General features: G+C 29.1%; 1 protein-coding gene and 1 non-coding gene across 3 annotated transcripts; both read right to left on the bottom strand.

Annotated features, from left to right (window-relative positions):
• Positions 1-301: 301 nt before the first annotated feature.
• Positions 302-2,627, bottom strand: LOC108461570 (reactive Intermediate Deaminase A, chloroplastic). 2 transcript variants are annotated; one of them, XM_053024649.1, is made up of 6 exons: positions 2,296-2,627; positions 1,677-1,792; positions 1,371-1,415; positions 1,189-1,262; positions 1,032-1,081; positions 302-622 (listed from the first exon to the last, which is right to left on the bottom strand). In XM_053024649.1, exons 1-6 carry the CDS (start codon positions 2,486-2,488, stop codon positions 522-524), a joined length of 579 nt encoding a protein of 192 aa, XP_052880609.1. In that variant the 5' UTR covers positions 2,489-2,627; the 3' UTR covers positions 302-521. The 2 variants fall into 2 exon arrangements, with proteins under 2 accessions (XP_052880609.1, XP_017616933.1); XM_017761444.2 differs by having other exon boundaries at positions 2,317-2,626.
• A 14,488-nt stretch (positions 2,628-17,115) lies between these two features.
• Positions 17,116-17,223, bottom strand: LOC128287257 (U6 spliceosomal RNA). Its single transcript, XR_008277952.1, has one exon. It is a non-coding gene; the product is annotated as a U6 spliceosomal RNA (small nuclear RNA).
• Positions 17,224-17,695: the final 472 nt, after the last annotated feature.

Genomic DNA, 17,695 nt, shown 5'->3' with positions numbered 1-17,695 from the left:
AAAATCGTTGTTTCTATAAGAATGTGGTAGTTTAAATAAAATCAGTGAATTCAATTATCGAAAACATAACTGAATTTACATATTTAAACCCACTCCTTTCAACTGACTTCAAAAAAACCAAACAACTCGAATTCACTAAACTCATTTTCGCAATTTCTTTTAGTCACCACAATTTTAACCCAGTTTTGCTCACCCTAGAGGTCACAATTTATAAATGGTAACTCAATCTCCTAACTCAAAAAATAATAATAATAATAATAATAATAATAATAATAATAATAATAAAACAGCGATTCGCAGCTCTGCTTAAGCCAGAAGCATAGACATAAAATTCATGACAACCGTAGATTCATGTCTCGAAACATTATTCAGTTCAAACATCACATTCTAAGTTTACCAACTGTACCTGCTACGCAATAATTGCTTGTTTCAAGATGCCAAATCGGATTAATAACTGCAAATGAGACATAAACTCTTTAAGAGCTTAGTTTCCTACCTTGTAACTTCAAACTCCCTTGTCATCATGCCTTGAGTGCCGCAATGCATTCAATTTCAATCTTGGCATCCAATGGCAATGCAGCTACCTGATATGTTGAACGAGCCGGTGCCGGTGAAGGAAAGTCTGCAACACAAACCATTTTTAGTGATTGAATTAAAATGTAGTTTCTACAATGATGTCTAGTATGGAAATCTTTTAATCGACATTTTTTATAAGCCATGACTTTCTACAACAGGATTCATCAATCAACAAGTACACTCCACACATAACTCTTGGATTTTATTTCGATGCAATGCTCAGATTAATACGCATGGCCTAGAACAAGCTGGTTGATTGTAAAGCCAGCTGTACCATGTGAGCATTCATGGGTTAAGTCTACGGCACTTTATTAACTAAAATTTGAATACCGAGCTATATAACGATGACCCTGCTTTCTTTCATCAGTTTTGTCTATGATTATGGGGTTTAATACAAATTCGCAAAGCCATATACAAAGCAATGTTTTGAACATAAAACAGACTATTATACTCACATTTAGCATAGATCTCATTTACTTTCTTGAAGTCTTTCAAGTCAGCTAGCCTGCATCAAGAAAACCCAAGAAATAATAAATATCTCATTCATATCAGATAATCAACCCTTATCATCATAAGAAACAAAAACGTAAGAGGAAATTAAAAAAGAATTACATAATTGTCGTCTTAACCACAGAGGAATAGTCAGCACCACTAGCTTTCAGTATTTCTCCCATATTTTTCAGTACCTACAGATTTGCATAGAAAACTTCAATTACCAACATGTCTACAATTGAAATTCCAGAACATGAAGCAGCACATTGACAAAATCATTAGTCCGCATAATAGTGCATTACCTGCTCGGTCTGATCCTCTACACTGTCTGAGATGAACTTTCCAGTCTAGAATAAAAAATCAACACACGATCAGTACCATGGGCATATAACTGACATCTAGGACCTATGTTACCCAAACTTTTCATTTTCCCTAAAACACCCAAATCCAATACATATTAGGACATGGATATGAGGGTATGATTCTCCAAATATGTGTCTAAATGTGTTAAGACACATCAGTATCCAACATTTATTATGAGTCCGGGTAACATAACCCAAGAATAAAATCTTGACATGTAAAGAAAGTTCAGTGAAGACATCACGAACCTCTGGAATAAGGCCGAGAACACCAGAGACAAAGAGAAGATTATTGGCCTTGATGGCCTGAGAATATGGTCCCAATGCTGCTGGAGCTTTGTTAGTTGCCACAGCCTCCTTAATCCCTACAATCAAGTCATAATCACAAACCTTAGATGCATCAAACGAAACCTATGTTGCTCCAACTCTTCATTGTTTGACACATATCTAGAAATGGATATGAAAATAAGGAACCTCCAAATAACACTAACATCCAACTCTTCATTGGGTATAGAATCGAATCATAGCATCTGCAAACCCTTCACCATCGTTCCCCATCCTTAGGCTACTAAATATTTGACTTCCAAGCACAGTGAAGGTCATAAAATTGTAATAAATCAAATATAAATTCCCCAAATTTCTCTTACATAAACGACGAACAAAATAACTATTAATTAACCATCATAAATCCAAGCCAAGATGCTTCATGACCATGTTCTTTCCCTTTCACATTCACTTGATTGAAAGTAACGCTTTTAAGACTGACTTAAAACTAAAATCCAAAGCCAAACAAATTCACCCATTTTTCTAAAGCAACCCATCAAAGGAAACCTAAAATCAAGCAGCAAAAAGAAATCCATTAGCTTACTGATAGTCTTTCTTTTATTACCAGGAGAAGTGGATAGGCTTAAGCAAGCAAAAGGAGAGCCATTTCTGGAGGAAGATCGCAAAAATGAAGAGCCGGCAACGACTCCACCGACAGCGGCTAACGGGGAGCGAGTGCGTAGTAATCCGACATCGACGGTTGGAACGTGAATAGACCTTAAACTACACCAGGCCATTTTCACCCTTAGTTTCTCTCTCTGTCCTGTGTTTCTTTGTCTTCGATTTTTTGGCCCTGTGACTGAACTCAGCTGAAAATACAAGTTAAAAACAAAATGAAGTGAAACTCGAGAGAATATTCCTGCTTTTTTTTTTATATACGTAGACTAGATTGCCCTCCAGTTGGTGAAGCCTAAAATGATTACGTTAGTCCATGAATGTAAATTTCATAATTCCAGTCCCGTGAGGTAAGATTATTTTCGGTAAACTACAAAAATGTCACTAAACTTTGGTGAAATTTTACTTTTAGCCACTGAACTATGATAAGTTCCATTTTCGTCATTAAAGTTATCAACTTCTAACTTTTGGTCACTTGTCCGATAATTGCGGTTAACGGACAAGTGGAGCGGCACATTAATTCAAATGTTAATTTCTAAATTGATCCCTGAATTATAGCTAAAATATGTAGTTTGGTAATTTTACAACATTTTAACAATAATTCTAAAATTGTATTTAAAAATTCTAAAATATAAAAAATCTTAAATTTTTGAAAATTTAATATTTATTTTTGAATTTATGAAAATATTTTTAAAATTATAATTATGTAAAAAAATAAAAAAATCTAAAAATTATATATTTTTAAATTATAATTATGCAGTTCTTGGAGTTGTTTGGCATTTACTCAAGGTATGGTCCTTTTTCCTTGTAATTCAAAATCCATGAATGGGTTTCTTTTGAATTTTCTGATTGTTGTGGCCATTGCCTTCTTCCAGGGGAGTCCTAAGGATTTGATGAAATGGGCATTGGTGGAGGCGGTTGAGGAGGACTCCACCCCTATTCTCTTTAAGGTTTTCCATCAACTCCTGTCAATGTAGGTTAATCCTTTATGCTTTAAAAAGAAGGTTTAATGACAAATTTGGCTACTAATTTTATATGTTTTGTCAAAATAGCCCTAATTGATTTTTGAGTCTTTTTTGCAATCAACCTTTATTCTTTTTTTCAAATTGCTTTTTTAACAGATTTGACGAGGATGATGTGGAATTTCATATATGAAATATTTTAATGAGATATAATCTATACTGAAAATATTAAATGTGTACATTCATTTTGAAACTTTTTTAGATAATTACTTTTATTTTCTTTAAATTAAGAGTTATTTTTTTAACTTCATGAATTATTTATTTATTTTATTATTTCCCACATGTAATTATTTTATTAGGTTACCTAAGTAATAGATTACATCTCATTAAAAATGTTACATATATGAAATTCCACATCATCCCGTTAACTTTTTCAAGATAGATTACATTTCATTAAAAATGTTCCATATATTAAATTCCACATCATCCCGTTAACTTTTTCAATATAGATTACATCTCATTAAAAATGTTCCATACATTAAATTCCATATCATCCCGTTAAATTTTTTAATGGTACTTTCATCAAATCTGTTAAAAAAATAATTTGAAAAAAAAATTAAGGTTGATGGTAAAAAAAAGTTCAAAAATATAATTAAGGTCATTTTGAAAAATATGTATACATTAATAGCTAAATTTATCATTAAGCCTAAAAAGAACCCAAGTACATGTTTTGCAGCTTTTCTCCCTGTTGAGCTTATCAGTGAATATGCTTGGCTTCTATGGAGAGGTGTCGAGGTGCCGGAAAGAAGGTATGAAGCTCTTAAGCATTGCAGAACAAGCCGCTAGTTCCGAGGAGGATTTGGTTTCCTTAAGTGGTGAATTCTATCAAGATTTTGGTGGGATTTTAGACCGGAGAAGCTTTGTTTTTTTCTTCATTTCACATAATTATAATTTGATCAAATTTTTGTTCTAAAAAGTATGAATTTTTTATTTTTATACATAATTATAATTTTTAAAAATATTTTTATAATTTTAAAATTAAATAATGAAATTTCAGAATTTTTAAAGTTTTTATATCTTTAAATTTGTTTTAATATTTTTCAGAATTATTGTTAAAAATGTTGTTAAAGTATTAAATTGAATATTTTAACTATAGTTTAGGAATCAAATTAGATATTAATCCTTAAATTAAAAGCCGTCTTACTTTTTCCTTCAAGCTATAAGGGTATTAATGACGAGTGATCAAAATGTTATAAGTGAATAAGTTTAATGACCCAAATGTAACCCTTTTTTAAATTTAATAGTAAAATGAAAATTCATCAAAGTCTAGTGATAGTTTCGTAATTTTTCTTATGCCGGGTAAGATTTTTTTTTTTCAATAATTTATACCGGGTAAGATTAAATTAGTGTTAATAAGCTAGGGTTTGGTTTAAAATTTTAATTTGATATGTGGTTATTGAATATAGGTTCAGGTTTTGAATTTGGAAATTTTAATGATTAAAATTAAATTAATTAAATTCTTAAATTATTTTTAATTAAATTAATGTCAATTTAGTATTGTTTTTAAAAATATTTTTAGAATAAAAAGTATTTTCGAAATAAAAATATTATTAAATAATATGTTTTGGACTTTTCAAAAGTATTTTTAGACAAAAAAAATACTTTACAAAAGTACTTTCTTAATCAAAAGTAAAAGTAAAATTTTAATTTTTGCTCAAAATAACTTTTACCCAAAAATATTTTTGAGAAATAATAGTAAACTAGACCCTAACTAGTAACAAATACTGATGTAACAAATAGAGACGTTTGATATGTTGACACCTGACATATCCTATAGATTAAAACATTAACATGACATCATTAGGAAATATTAAAATTTTATTTAAAAAACTAAAAGTTATTCAAAATTAGTATAGTTTCCAAATATGAGATAATTATTTATTTTTAATTAAATTATAGTGTAAAGATTTAAAGTTTATAATTTGTTTAAAGTTCTATATATTTAAAATTTAATCTTCATATTTTTATTTTCAAGAATTTAGTCTCTATTTTTAAAATTTAAAATTTTAGATCCTTTTGTTAACATTTTTGTGTTGGTCTAGCATTTTGAAAAAAAAACTTGTTATCCACATAACAAAAAAATAATATTGTAATGAACTTGAATTTAATAAAAATTTTAATGATGCTAACAATTCTTAAAAATTCAAATCATCATTTTAATTAGAATAAAATATTTAAACTAACTAATGACATTATAAAAATTGAGGTATCAAATTATGTCAAAATTAAAGTATATAGACTAAGTCTCAAATTTAACCAAAATATAGGGATCAAATTGAAATTTAATTATTCTTATAATCTAAAACGTATATGGATTATAGTTAAAATTTATCCATAATGTTCTCATGTCAAAAAGAGGAAAGGAAAAAAAATGGACAGGTGTCCATTTTGGGAAGCCTTAGAGCTTTTTTTTCCTTGAATCTAGTACCTTAAGTGTAAAATTCGTCTTTATTCATTTGTATTTTTCAAAAAATATTGGTTTAATAAAATATACATTAATTACATTAATATTTCTTATAAATTGTCTTCAACGATTTTTGCACACAAAATAAAATGGAAACAAATATTCGCTCACTAATTATCTAATGTTTTACTAATACTAGGCAATATTACGTAGTCAGATCATAATACGAAAAGAAGGCTTGTATTAGTAAATAATTGGAAACAAACAAATCGATTGAAAGACTAATATGTTGTCTATCAAGTCTGATAGAAGAGACGTTTTGTCTTGAACATCGGAGTGGATAACTCCTAGAAGATATAGATGTTACTGACTGAACTGACAGTACAGTATATTAGACATGACCCAAGTAAAATATATCCTAAATCCGCTTATGGATTTATTCACTTATGCATTTATAGTGTGGCGTACCTTAATCTTGAATGGATGATGGACTATGTATGTGTGACTCATATACTTTGATGTAAGTAAAAACTTGAGTTCAAATAGATAAAGAACCAAAACCTAGTGCATTGGGTATACACCTTTTACAATATGTAGCATCATTCCATGATAGTGGAGTTCATAGCCCAACTTAAGGGTAAATGATATCTACGGGTCATATGTTATTGTGATAGATGACTTAATTACTATTTGATAGTAATTAGCTTTTCATAAAGAAAGATGTAATGGTTACCATGTGATAAAATATAATCATATTGAGAGAACGAATTTAATCCAAAGAGATTAAGGATATCTTATGAGGGTAACATACTTATGAGGTCATTAGATGAGTACTTATTGACTAACTTTCATAATGTAATATAACTAAGGAGAGCTTAGTCACAATACTATCATGAAATAATTTCGTAACTAAATAAGTTTATAATAACTTTGTAACTAAATAAATTTATAATTAATAGGCTAAAAGTTTGAACTTAATTATAAAGTTTGAACTTAATTATAAATTATATGAACTCTAATTATATATGTTTAATTGATTCCTCTACTAGCTCATTGAAACCGAAATGAATTACATGTAAAATCAAATGGATAGAAATGAACGTAAATGAATGAAAATGATAAAGTAAAAGAAATGGATCACATTTACAAATGAATGTATGTTCTAATTAAGTACAAAAATAACTTGATAATTAAATTAAAGTTTTTGAATTATTTTTGAATTAATTATAATTAAATAATTGAAGTTCGAAAATGAAAAATTAATTGGTCATTGTGAATCTATTAAATAATGAAATTAAATATATTTATTTATGAATTCTTTTACGGTAAAGATGTTATGATTTGAACAAAGTTAGAATTGAGTTGAAAAATTATTTAATTAATAAATTAATCTAGTTAATTCAATTAATTAAATTAATTGAATAAATAATATTTATTTTAGAAAATCGAAAATAAATATTAATTTAGATTAACTTAAAAAGTGTTGGATTAAAAAGTCAAAAAGCTCATATAATATAATTGAATCAAATACGTGAGAGGCCCAAATCCCCGCTCATAAACATGTGAGGGGTGACAACCCTAGTAATATTTATTAGGGTGTGTCACCCCTCCTACCCTAGTTAGAGTATGAGTGTATTTTCTATTAAATATATATTATTTGTCAAGAGTTTGGTCAATCAGGATTTTTATATCCCTCTCTATAAATAGATGATTTCGGTTAACCTAAAATACACACTTCATGAACTATCATTATTCTACTAGAAGTAGTGATAATTTATTTACTTAGAATAAATTATATTTGTTGGAAATTACAATCTTTTACCTGTTTCTATGGAGAGGGATTACTTTCCAACTGAAAGTAATTAATTCATTTCTTTTTTGTTCTTTGGTTCATGTTATTCGATCCCACATTCAACAAAATTCAAAGTACAAGGATAGTGGAGAAGGTCGTCCGGTTGAAAGCCATAATCAACTTGACTCCATCTCTCACAAAGCACATTAAATATTCGATTAAGGTTTATTGTTATAAATATAACAAAGTTGCTCAATTTTGAAAAATTTTAAATTTCCATTAAAAATTTAAAATTATTTTTTAAGAGGATTTTGTGGACACTTTTATAAATAGTTGTATCGATTATAAATAAATTGTTTAAAAATTAAAACCCTATTTAGAATCATAAAAAATTTAATGAAAATTTTTGTAAAAAAATTATAAACCAACTTTAGCTTCCGATCCCAATTATTCTACTAATTCCAACAATCTTCTTCCAAGCCATCTCATTTTAATACCCCAAACCAACTCCATGCCAACGTCGCAATTATAATAACATTATGATCCTAAGATAAACCCCAAGCTAGTTCCAACTCCAATAACAGGTGCAGTTGAGTCATATGAGAAAAGCCAATATAAGAGTGTCAGAAGACAACCTCGTAACTGAAATCACAGAGGATTGAAACTTCTCACACATGTTGGAAAATATGGGTATCGCATATATAATAAGAGTAATTATATGTTATTATTTATTATCATAAAATACTAATCTAAATTAAAAGTAATCTAATTTGATTAAAGTTTATTAGGCTTTAATTATTGATAAATTACGTGCCAAATATTTGTAAATATTCTAATAACTAATTTCTAATTTATGATGAGTTGTTTAGAAATTAGGGTTAATGTGCAAAAGTTATATATTAAGGTTATGGTCCTTAAATTACACGTAGATAACTTTTCTAATATCTCATCTTTAGAAAAGAGATAAACACTTTCTTTAAATTACTTGTGTTAATTTGGAAGATTACAATCGTAAGATACGTAGATTTCAATAAGTTGATGAATTCAGGTACGTTTTCGCATCTAGTTTTGTTTTTATTTATTTTTGATGATTTAACATGATAGATCCTGATTTGCAGTTTTAAAGTTATATCAAATTTTATTTTACGGTTTTAACAAGTGGCATTCAAGTCTCATCATGTTTAATCATTGAGAATTAATTAAGTTTATATTCTTTTTGAATTGATTCATGAAATTTTAGGTTTTGGTTTTGATTATTTATTAAAATAAATATATGTGATTGATTGATTTATGATAGGTTTATTGGCTTGTGGCAATTAGACTTTATTAAATAAATAAAAAATTGTGTAGGTTTGGGTTTCACTAGAAGTACTGTTTATGATATATATTTGATTATATCAATACATGGATTGTTAATTGCTATTTGACTGTTATTTCTTTTAAGTCAAATTTTTTATATGTTGAGATATATAAAGGTTGTGTAATATATATATATATATATATATTTATTGTTTTGGAGACATTTTAGTAATCATGCACAAGATTTTATTCATGTTTTAGCAAATTGTTATGACTTTTGATTAGTGTGTGAATTCTTCGTTAAATTGGTTTGATAGATATATGTTGAAGGTGTTAATTTTATGTTATGAATATTTATTAATTTTTTGGAATTTTGATGTAAACTCATGTTGACCATGATACACATTTAATAAAAAAAAAAATTGATTTGGTCTCTTGCGAATGGTGAAACCACAAGCATCATGCTTTGATTTTTTTTAGAACGTGGTTGATATAATTTTGAGTATGGTCTCTGATTAAGTGAAGTGAAGTAGGTGATTGCTAAGCTTTTTTCAGAGTATGGTTTATGGATTTATGTTATTAATATACATGAAGTGGTTGTTAATATTTACATAGTCAATTATGTATATAAGTGCAATCATGTTTTATGATTTGTAAGTTTTGGTGATTTCATGTTTAAAGATTTTTCTTTAAAAAACAATTAACGATTAAGATTGTTGATTTTTTATTTCGCCATTTCGACAAATCTTATTTTAGTTATTCTAAAATTGTAGTGTATTTAGAAATTTCAATTTTAATCTTTGACTGTTATGAAAATTTTCAATTTGAATATTGGAATGTGTATATATTTTAAAAATAACTTAATCGAAACAATAAGTCGCCAAAGTGATCTTTTTTATGTAAATTATTTTATTTTAAAATATAAAAGGTTGTGTGCATATAAATTAAGTTATGTTAATTTTGATCGGCCCAAAGGAAGGTTAATAATATTACACGTGCAATTATGATAATAAATATGTGACAATTATTCGGTTTTACATGTGAGTAATAAATCGACCCAAAGGAAGATTTATTTTTGACATGTTTTTATTATCGATTTTAATTACTACAATAAGATATCACTTTCAAGTTAATATTTTTGTCCAAAGATGAAATTAAAAGAAATATTTTGAAATAAATAAATTTAGATTTTTGCTTTGGGTTTTAATTAAGGATGTCTAATATTTTAAATAAATTAGTTGAAACAAAATACCATCAAAGTGACCTCTTTTGTGTAGTTTAATTTATTTAAAATATCAAGATGATTATATGTTTTTGTAATTCATGCGTTTATTAATTGACCCAAAGGTAAGTTAATATTTGACAGAATTTCAACGATATCTGTGGTGATACATGTGTGACAATTATAAGATACTTTATGTGAACAATAAGTTAGTCCAAAGATTGATTCATTGTTTGACATAATTTATTGTCAATGTTTGTGTAACGGCCCGATTAATTTATTGTTGTTTTTGTGAAATTTGACATAAATATGTATTTGTTTTAGTGGTTAAGTGTTTTTGGTATGTGTATGAGGTCTTAGGTTCAAGTCTCACTTTCGGCAATTTTGTTATTTTTTATCCTAGCCTTATTCCTGTTGAGTAGGCTTATGTTATATTGCTGGTAAACTTATATTAGAATGAACCTGTTGATTCAAGTGGTAAGGTGTTAGCTTGCCTAAGGTTTTGTGTTTGAATCCTCGCGTGAGCAAAGGTGATATTTTTATTTCCGATTGCCTGTTATAGGTTTAGTGGAGTTAGGAGACTAAAGTGGTTGGATGTACTTAGAGTGGGGAGGATATTATGGGATGTGGTTGTTAGTGGAAAGTTCAGATAGTATCAAAATCTTTATTTTTTTCTAATTTTTCTCTCTCCTCTAAATTTCTGATGTCAATTTTTGTCTTTCTTCTTTGGTTCTTTCGTTTTCATCTTTTTGTCCCTCTTCTGTTTCTTTGTTTTCTTTTTCTTCTGTTTTCCTTCAATTTTGTTCACTTTTTCTATTTTCGCGCGGTTTCAGTAAGTTTTTCGATTCTTTCTCGTCATAGTGGCGTAACGATGATTGTAGAGAATTTGATTTCTGCGAACTGTTATGTAGGAGAAGACGATGAAACGGTAATTTTTACTCCAATGGTTTAATGTATTGCGTGGGGTCATTTTTGCGGTGGTAAGTTTATGAGCGTTGCTCGGTTTAGTTTTGTGAAATCATAAGTTGGTTGCTAATAGGTCGTTGAAATGCTATCTTTAGGTTCTGGTGGGCTCGAGATTACTTTTACATCAAAATCGTACCAAGTGTATACCCCTAACGTGAGAAAACGAGATTCAGCAAAAGCTAAAAATGGGTTCTATTGACACTATACGAGAGTGTGCCCAGTTGCATGGTTGGCCGTGTGTGAGACACGACCGTGTGACTGACGAAGGTGTGGTCGTACGTATGACACGGCTATGTGACAATCTGAGTGTTTTCGTATGGACCACACGGGCTAGGCAAGGTTGGGCCTGTAGGTTTTGGGCCAGGCCGTATGGGCAACACGAGCAAAGTCAATCTCGGCGTCCATGTGGGCCCAAAATTTTAAAATTTTCCCTAGAGTTGCATAGGTCGATCCGATCGACTGTGGGCCTATCATAGGGTTGGTAAGGACTAACCAAACCCTAATTCATGTGATCTGATATTCTAATAGCCTGATCTGAGTAGGACACTATTAATTATGTTTGACTGTTCTGTTTGAGTATATATATGTTATATGTATACGAGCATGTTAAGCATGTTAATTCTATTAATTCTGTATTATGTATCTGTGTTTAGGGTGAGATTTGCATATGTAGAAGAAATGGTATGTACAGTGACCTTTCACCTATATTCTGGCAGCTTGACTACATATTATTCTGTCATGTGTCGCATCAACACTATATGGTGTGTTGGGATGGGTGGGTGTTTAACCCCACATTATGTGATGGGATGGTCGGAGATGATGTGTAGAGGATGGGGATAGGATTCTGTATATATGTTCTGCTTAACCGATTCTGATATTTGTATCTGTTATGAACTTCGGTCCGAATTTGTATATGACTGTATATAAAATTTTGTGTATGGTGCATGACTATTTCTATTGGGTTACACATTGAGTTTACGAAAACTCACATCTGTTTTTCTATTCAGTTTAGGTAATCCACAGATTTAGGCGGGTCGGTGCGACGGAGGCTCAACGGTGACCACTTGACCGGGATATGTTTTTATTTAGTAAATGGTTTTATTTTAAATTTGGTTTTCTTGAGAGTTTGTAATTTTGGGGACTCTCTAGACTGTATGGTTTTAACTTTTGGATTTGGATTTCATTTTGCTTTCTTTTCCGCAACGTCGACAAAAACATTGCGCAAACAAATAGTTTTAACAAATGGTTTTTGGAAACACGAGCTTGGTTTTGTTTTAAACGATTTTCAAACTTTCGCTGCGAAATAAATGATTAACTTTAAAGAACAACTTATAACGGTTTTAGTGATTAATATGTTTATAATACCTAAATGTTTTATCAAATAACTAAATATGGTTTTATCGAACTATCAGTTTCAAAATCCTTCTTCGTAACACTCTCGGATTCAGCCATAACGTCTAAGCCGTGTTTGGGGTGTTATAGTTTGATTGCTACAATAAGAGTATCGCTTACTGTTAATATTACTGTCCAAAGACTTGATAGTAATGTTATGTTTGGTATCTTGAGATGAGATTAACCACTATATTGAATTTATTGAATATTGAGCTTGTTTTTATCTATTTTGTTCTATATTCAACTAGTTTATCTTCTGCTGTCACAATATCTGCTAATATAAATTATATGCTCATGCTTAGTGGGACTAATTTTAAGGAATGGAAAAGACGCTTACTTATACTGCTTGGTTGTATGGACATAGACCTTACGCTAAGGGAAGAACAACCTACACCTCTCATTGCAGTAAGCACCCCTAATGCTAAAAGGGATTTTGAGAGGTGGGATTGTTCAAACCACATGAGTCTAATGATCATAAAGCACAACATTTTAGAAGTATAACATTTTAGAAGCCTTTAGGGGCACAAAATTTGAAAAGATTACTCTGGCCAAGTGTTTCCTTGACGAAATTGAAAAATGTTTTGCCAAAAACTATAAGGTTAAGATGACATCACTTCTGACTTCTTTGATGTTTATGAAACATAAAGGTCAAAGAAACGTGAGGAGGTACATTATGGAGATGTTTCATGTTGCTTCAAGACTTAAGGTACTTAAGATTGAGCTTTTTGAGGAATTTCTTGTTCTTATGGTTTTGGTTTCGCTTCCTACATAGTTTAACCAATTTAAAATTAGTTACAACTATCAAAAGGAGAAATGGACTCTAAATGAGCTCATTTCTTATTGTGTGTAAGAGGAAGAAAGGTTGAAACTTGATAAGTTTGAAAGTACTCATTTGGCCAATTCCTTTAAAGGCAAAGGCAAGAAAAGAAAATATCAGAATGAAACTACTAAGGGTCCAACTCAAAAGAAACAATAACATGTTACAAAGAGTTGTTTCTTTTGTAACGAGCCTGAACACGTGAAGAAAAAATATGTCAAATATCACGCCTGACGTGCAAAGAAAGGTATAATTCTTACTTTGGTTTTTTTTTAGGTTAATTTAGCTTCAGTACCTAGAAATACTTGGTGGACAGATTCTAGTGCTATTACTCACATAAGTGTTTCTATGCAGAGTTGCCTAAGCTACCGAAAGCCAAATGATGGTGAAAGACACATCTTCGTGGGCAATGGAAAATCGGTGGAAATGGAAACAATTTGGCATTTTAGGTTGTTATTAGGAATTGTTTTTTTATTTGGATTTAAAAGACACCTTTGTTGTACTGTCTTTTAGACAAAATTTAGTTTATGTTTCTTTACTAAACAAACTTGGGTATTGTTGTTCATTCGGAAACAATAATTTTAGTTTGTCTTTAAATTCGAATGTTGTTGAAACTAGTTATTTACATACTTATGACAACATTTATTTGCTAGATACAATTGCATCCTATAATGAAACCTTGCATGTGGAATCACGTGGTATTACAATATTTACCAAGTGATTACATCATTTGGTTTCGAGATGGCTTTGGTTAATGATTGTATATATCACAAGTTTAGTAAGAATATTGGTTAATGATTGTATATATCACAAGTTTAGTAAAAGTAAGTATAGTTTCAATAAATGCCCTAAGAATGATTTTGAGATCACGAAAATGCACAAGATTCCTTACATTTTAGCAGTGAGAAGTCTAATGTATGTTCAGGTTTGTACACATTTGAATATTGTGTACATCGTTGGGATGCTAGGTAGATATTTAAGCAACCCTTATATAGACCATTGGATAGCAGCCAAGAGGGTTATAAGGTATTTTTAGAGAATAAAATATTACATGCTCACATATTGGAAGTCTAATTAGTTAGAGATCATCAGGTATATAAACTCTGATTTTGATGAAATATGGATACAAGATTTTGTTACTAAGGTGCAAATTGTGAAAACAAATTGCAATCTTTTATTCCAATGACAATAGGAGCACATCAAAGTCAGAGCATGTAACGACCCGAATTTTACGGTTATCGGAAAAGTGTATTTTCGGGTCTCCGTTTTTAAAAAATGGATTCTTAAATATTTATTAAAATATTTACGAAGTTAATTGAGTGGTTAATTAGAGTTTAATTAAGTGAATTTAGCTTAATTAAGGATAATTGGATAAATGGATTAAATTGAATATAGTGTGAAAGTTTAATTATAGAATAAAGAAAATTGAAGGACTAAATAAATAAATAAGCCAAAATGAGTGTCAAGTGTGTGGTAAAATAAAATACATGTGTAATAAACATTATACATTCATTTGTAATACATGTATGTATTTACTTATTATTTAATTATTGTATTAATGTTATTTTATATTAATTAAATAAAGTAAATGATTAAATAAAAAAGAAGAAGAAAGAAAGACAAATGTATGGTGATGATGATATACAAATGTAATAATATATATGGATACAAATGTAAAATAAATACTTGTTATTAAATAGATATTTATTGTAGTTATTATTATTGTTATTATATTATATATATATATATATATATATATATATATAAAGTAAAAGAAAAAAAAAGAGAAACAAAGAAAACGAAACAGAGAAGAACAGGGGTGAAAGAAAGAAAGGGAGAAAAGGGAGAAAAGGGAGAATTAAGGTTTTGAAGTTTTAAACTTTAATAGGTAAGTCAATCAAGTCCTTTTCTCTCAATTTTGATGTTTTAAAAGCTTTAGAATAAAGTTTTGATAAAATTAAATTGAGGTTTTGGAAGTTTTAAAGTTTTTGAACATAGTTCATGTTGGATAAATTGTTGAATTAGGGATTTAAATTGAATGAATTTCAATTTAAGATTGACAAATGGATTAAATTGTAAAAGAAGTTATAAGTTTTGTGATTGAGGGATTAAATTGAAAGAAAGTTTAAATTAGGGTTTTATCATAAACATTGGATATTTATGTTGAATATGATAGAAAATTGAGTAGAAATAAAGTATGAATTGAGTTAGAAAAGTAAGTGAACTTAATTAGGTTCAAATTGAAAATAAGGTAGAAATTGAATAAAAATTCCATTATTCAATATAAATTAGTTCTGTATTAATAGTATAAATTATCTTAATTTTTCATAGCTAACATCGAACCCGAGGCATCCATGAAGAAAGGAAAAGAAAAAGTGGACGAGGAGTAAACTCGAGAAAAATTCACGGTTTGTATTTCTATAATTCGAACTTAGTTATTGATTGTTATATTTTTATTTAAAGTATATGACAAATGTTAAGGTAAGAATTATTGTGTTTTATGATTGAAATGGATTAATTGGTATATGTTAAATTTATTGAATTTATATGAATATATATATTTGATGTGGTATTGAATGTGAATGTATGTTATATTGAAAATATATTGATTTGAGAAAATGATGAAATTGATATGAAAATATATGATTATTGTGAAATTTGAACATTTGTTAATGTAAAGTGAATTGAAATATATTGAATTGAAAATATATATGATTGACTGAAATATGTACTGTCTAAAACGGAAAGTTTACCGTAAAACCCTATTAATAGTATCGGGCTAGTTGGATATAGTTGGCATGCCATAGGATTGGAAGTGTTCAGGGATATTCCGACTTTGTGTCGATGAGACACTATAAGTGTCGCCTTACTTATACTGTTCCGGATTCATTCCGAAGAGGTGCTCCGTACCTTACTGTTATTGTTACTGTTACTGTTCTGAATTTGTTCCAATAAGGTACTTTGTATACAGCTACTGTTACTGATACTGTTACTATTACCATTACGGTGTATTCTGACTTCGGCCGATGAAAATGCTATCCCGGTGTGTGGGTTGGATCCGTGTATCTGTTCAGGTCCGAGTCATGTTAATAGGGGTAAATAATGGTACTGAATAATTTATTGCTGCTGAATATTTGACTGTTACTGAATTACTGATTATTACTAATGATTGACTAATTACTGAACAATAAAGATCAATTGATTGCTATTGAATGATAATGATAAATTGATTGATATTAAAAAGTACTGTCTGTTACCAAAATAGATAAGTACAGAATACTAATTGAAATGTCATAGTTTAATGTTATTTAATGTTACTGAATAGTGAACTGAAGAATGACTGAAGTATATGAATTAAGTATCTCTGAATTAGATATGAATGGGAAATATTATTGTTCAAGTGATATATGAATTTATTTTGGAAAGCCAATCGGATTAATAGATGATAAAAATTGAATGAGTTATAAAGAATTTACCCATGAAATGAATAATTGAATATTTATGATCAATATATATTTTAAGTGTATGTTATATTATTAAGTGTTTGGATTATAGAAATACCACTGAGTTCATACTCAGCGTACGGTTTGTTTCTGTGCGTAGGTTAGGTTAAGGTCAGACCGTTGAATCAGCATCTTAGGCCAATCCCGTACTCAATAAGGTAAAGCATGTTAATTATTGATAATGGCATTTACCAAGGATGTCTTAAGTGTGTTATTTTGCATTGTGATAGTAATAGTGAACTAAGTAAATTGATATTGATAATGATACATGATAAGTGTTTTAAGTCAAGTATTGGATTGATTTAGTATTGGTATTTGTATTGGTTGTAGTTTGAAATTTGGACCATTTCTCCATTTGTGCGTGTCATCCTTGCATAGGGGCCATGCTAATCTTCTTTGAGAATTTAGCTCAATTAAGGATAATTGGATAAAAGGATTAAATTGAATATAGTGTGAAAGTTTAATTATAGAATAAAGAAAAATATATGTATAATATTTATTACACATGTATTTTATTTTCACCACACACTTGACACTCATTTTGGCTTATTTATTTATTTAGTCCCTTCAATTTTCTTTATTCTATAATTAAACTTTCACACTATATTCAATTTAATATTTTTATCCAATTATCCTTAATTAAGCTAAATTCACTTAATTAAACTCTAATTAACCACTCAATTAACTTTGTAAATATTTTTAATAAATATTTACGAATCCATTTTTCAAAAATGGAGACCCGAAAATACACTTTTTCGATAACCGTAAAATTCGAGTCGTTACAGAGCATATAGACTTTAAATTTTGGTTGTTAAAGTAAAAGTTCAAAGTGATCAGGTGTCTATAAAGTATATTGGGACAAACTCCATGATTGTGGACCCGCTTACTAAAGGACTACCACCCAAGGTTTTT

This window comes from Gossypium arboreum, chromosome 13, assembly GCF_025698485.1.
Source record: "Gossypium arboreum isolate Shixiya-1 chromosome 13, ASM2569848v2, whole genome shotgun sequence".
NCBI classification, from domain to species: Eukaryota; Viridiplantae; Streptophyta; class Magnoliopsida; order Malvales; family Malvaceae; genus Gossypium; species Gossypium arboreum.
This window is presented reverse-complemented; position numbering and strand designations above follow the sequence as displayed.

What these genes read in the sequence shown, in the direction of transcription:
- LOC108461570 (XM_053024649.1), bottom strand. Translation starts at nt 2,488, where the DNA reads ATGGCCTGGTGTAGTTTAAGGTCTATTCACGTTCCAACCGTCGATGTC. An exon ending in TAATAAAAGAAAGACTATCA is followed by an intron (nt 1,793 to 2,295) that starts GTAAGCTAATGG and finishes ACTTGATTGTAG; the next exon opens with GGATTAAGGAGGCTGTGGCA. An exon ending in TTCTCGGCCTTATTCCAGAG is followed by an intron (nt 1,416 to 1,676) that starts GTTCGTGATGTC and finishes TTTTTATTCTAG; the next exon opens with ACTGGAAAGTTCATCTCAGA.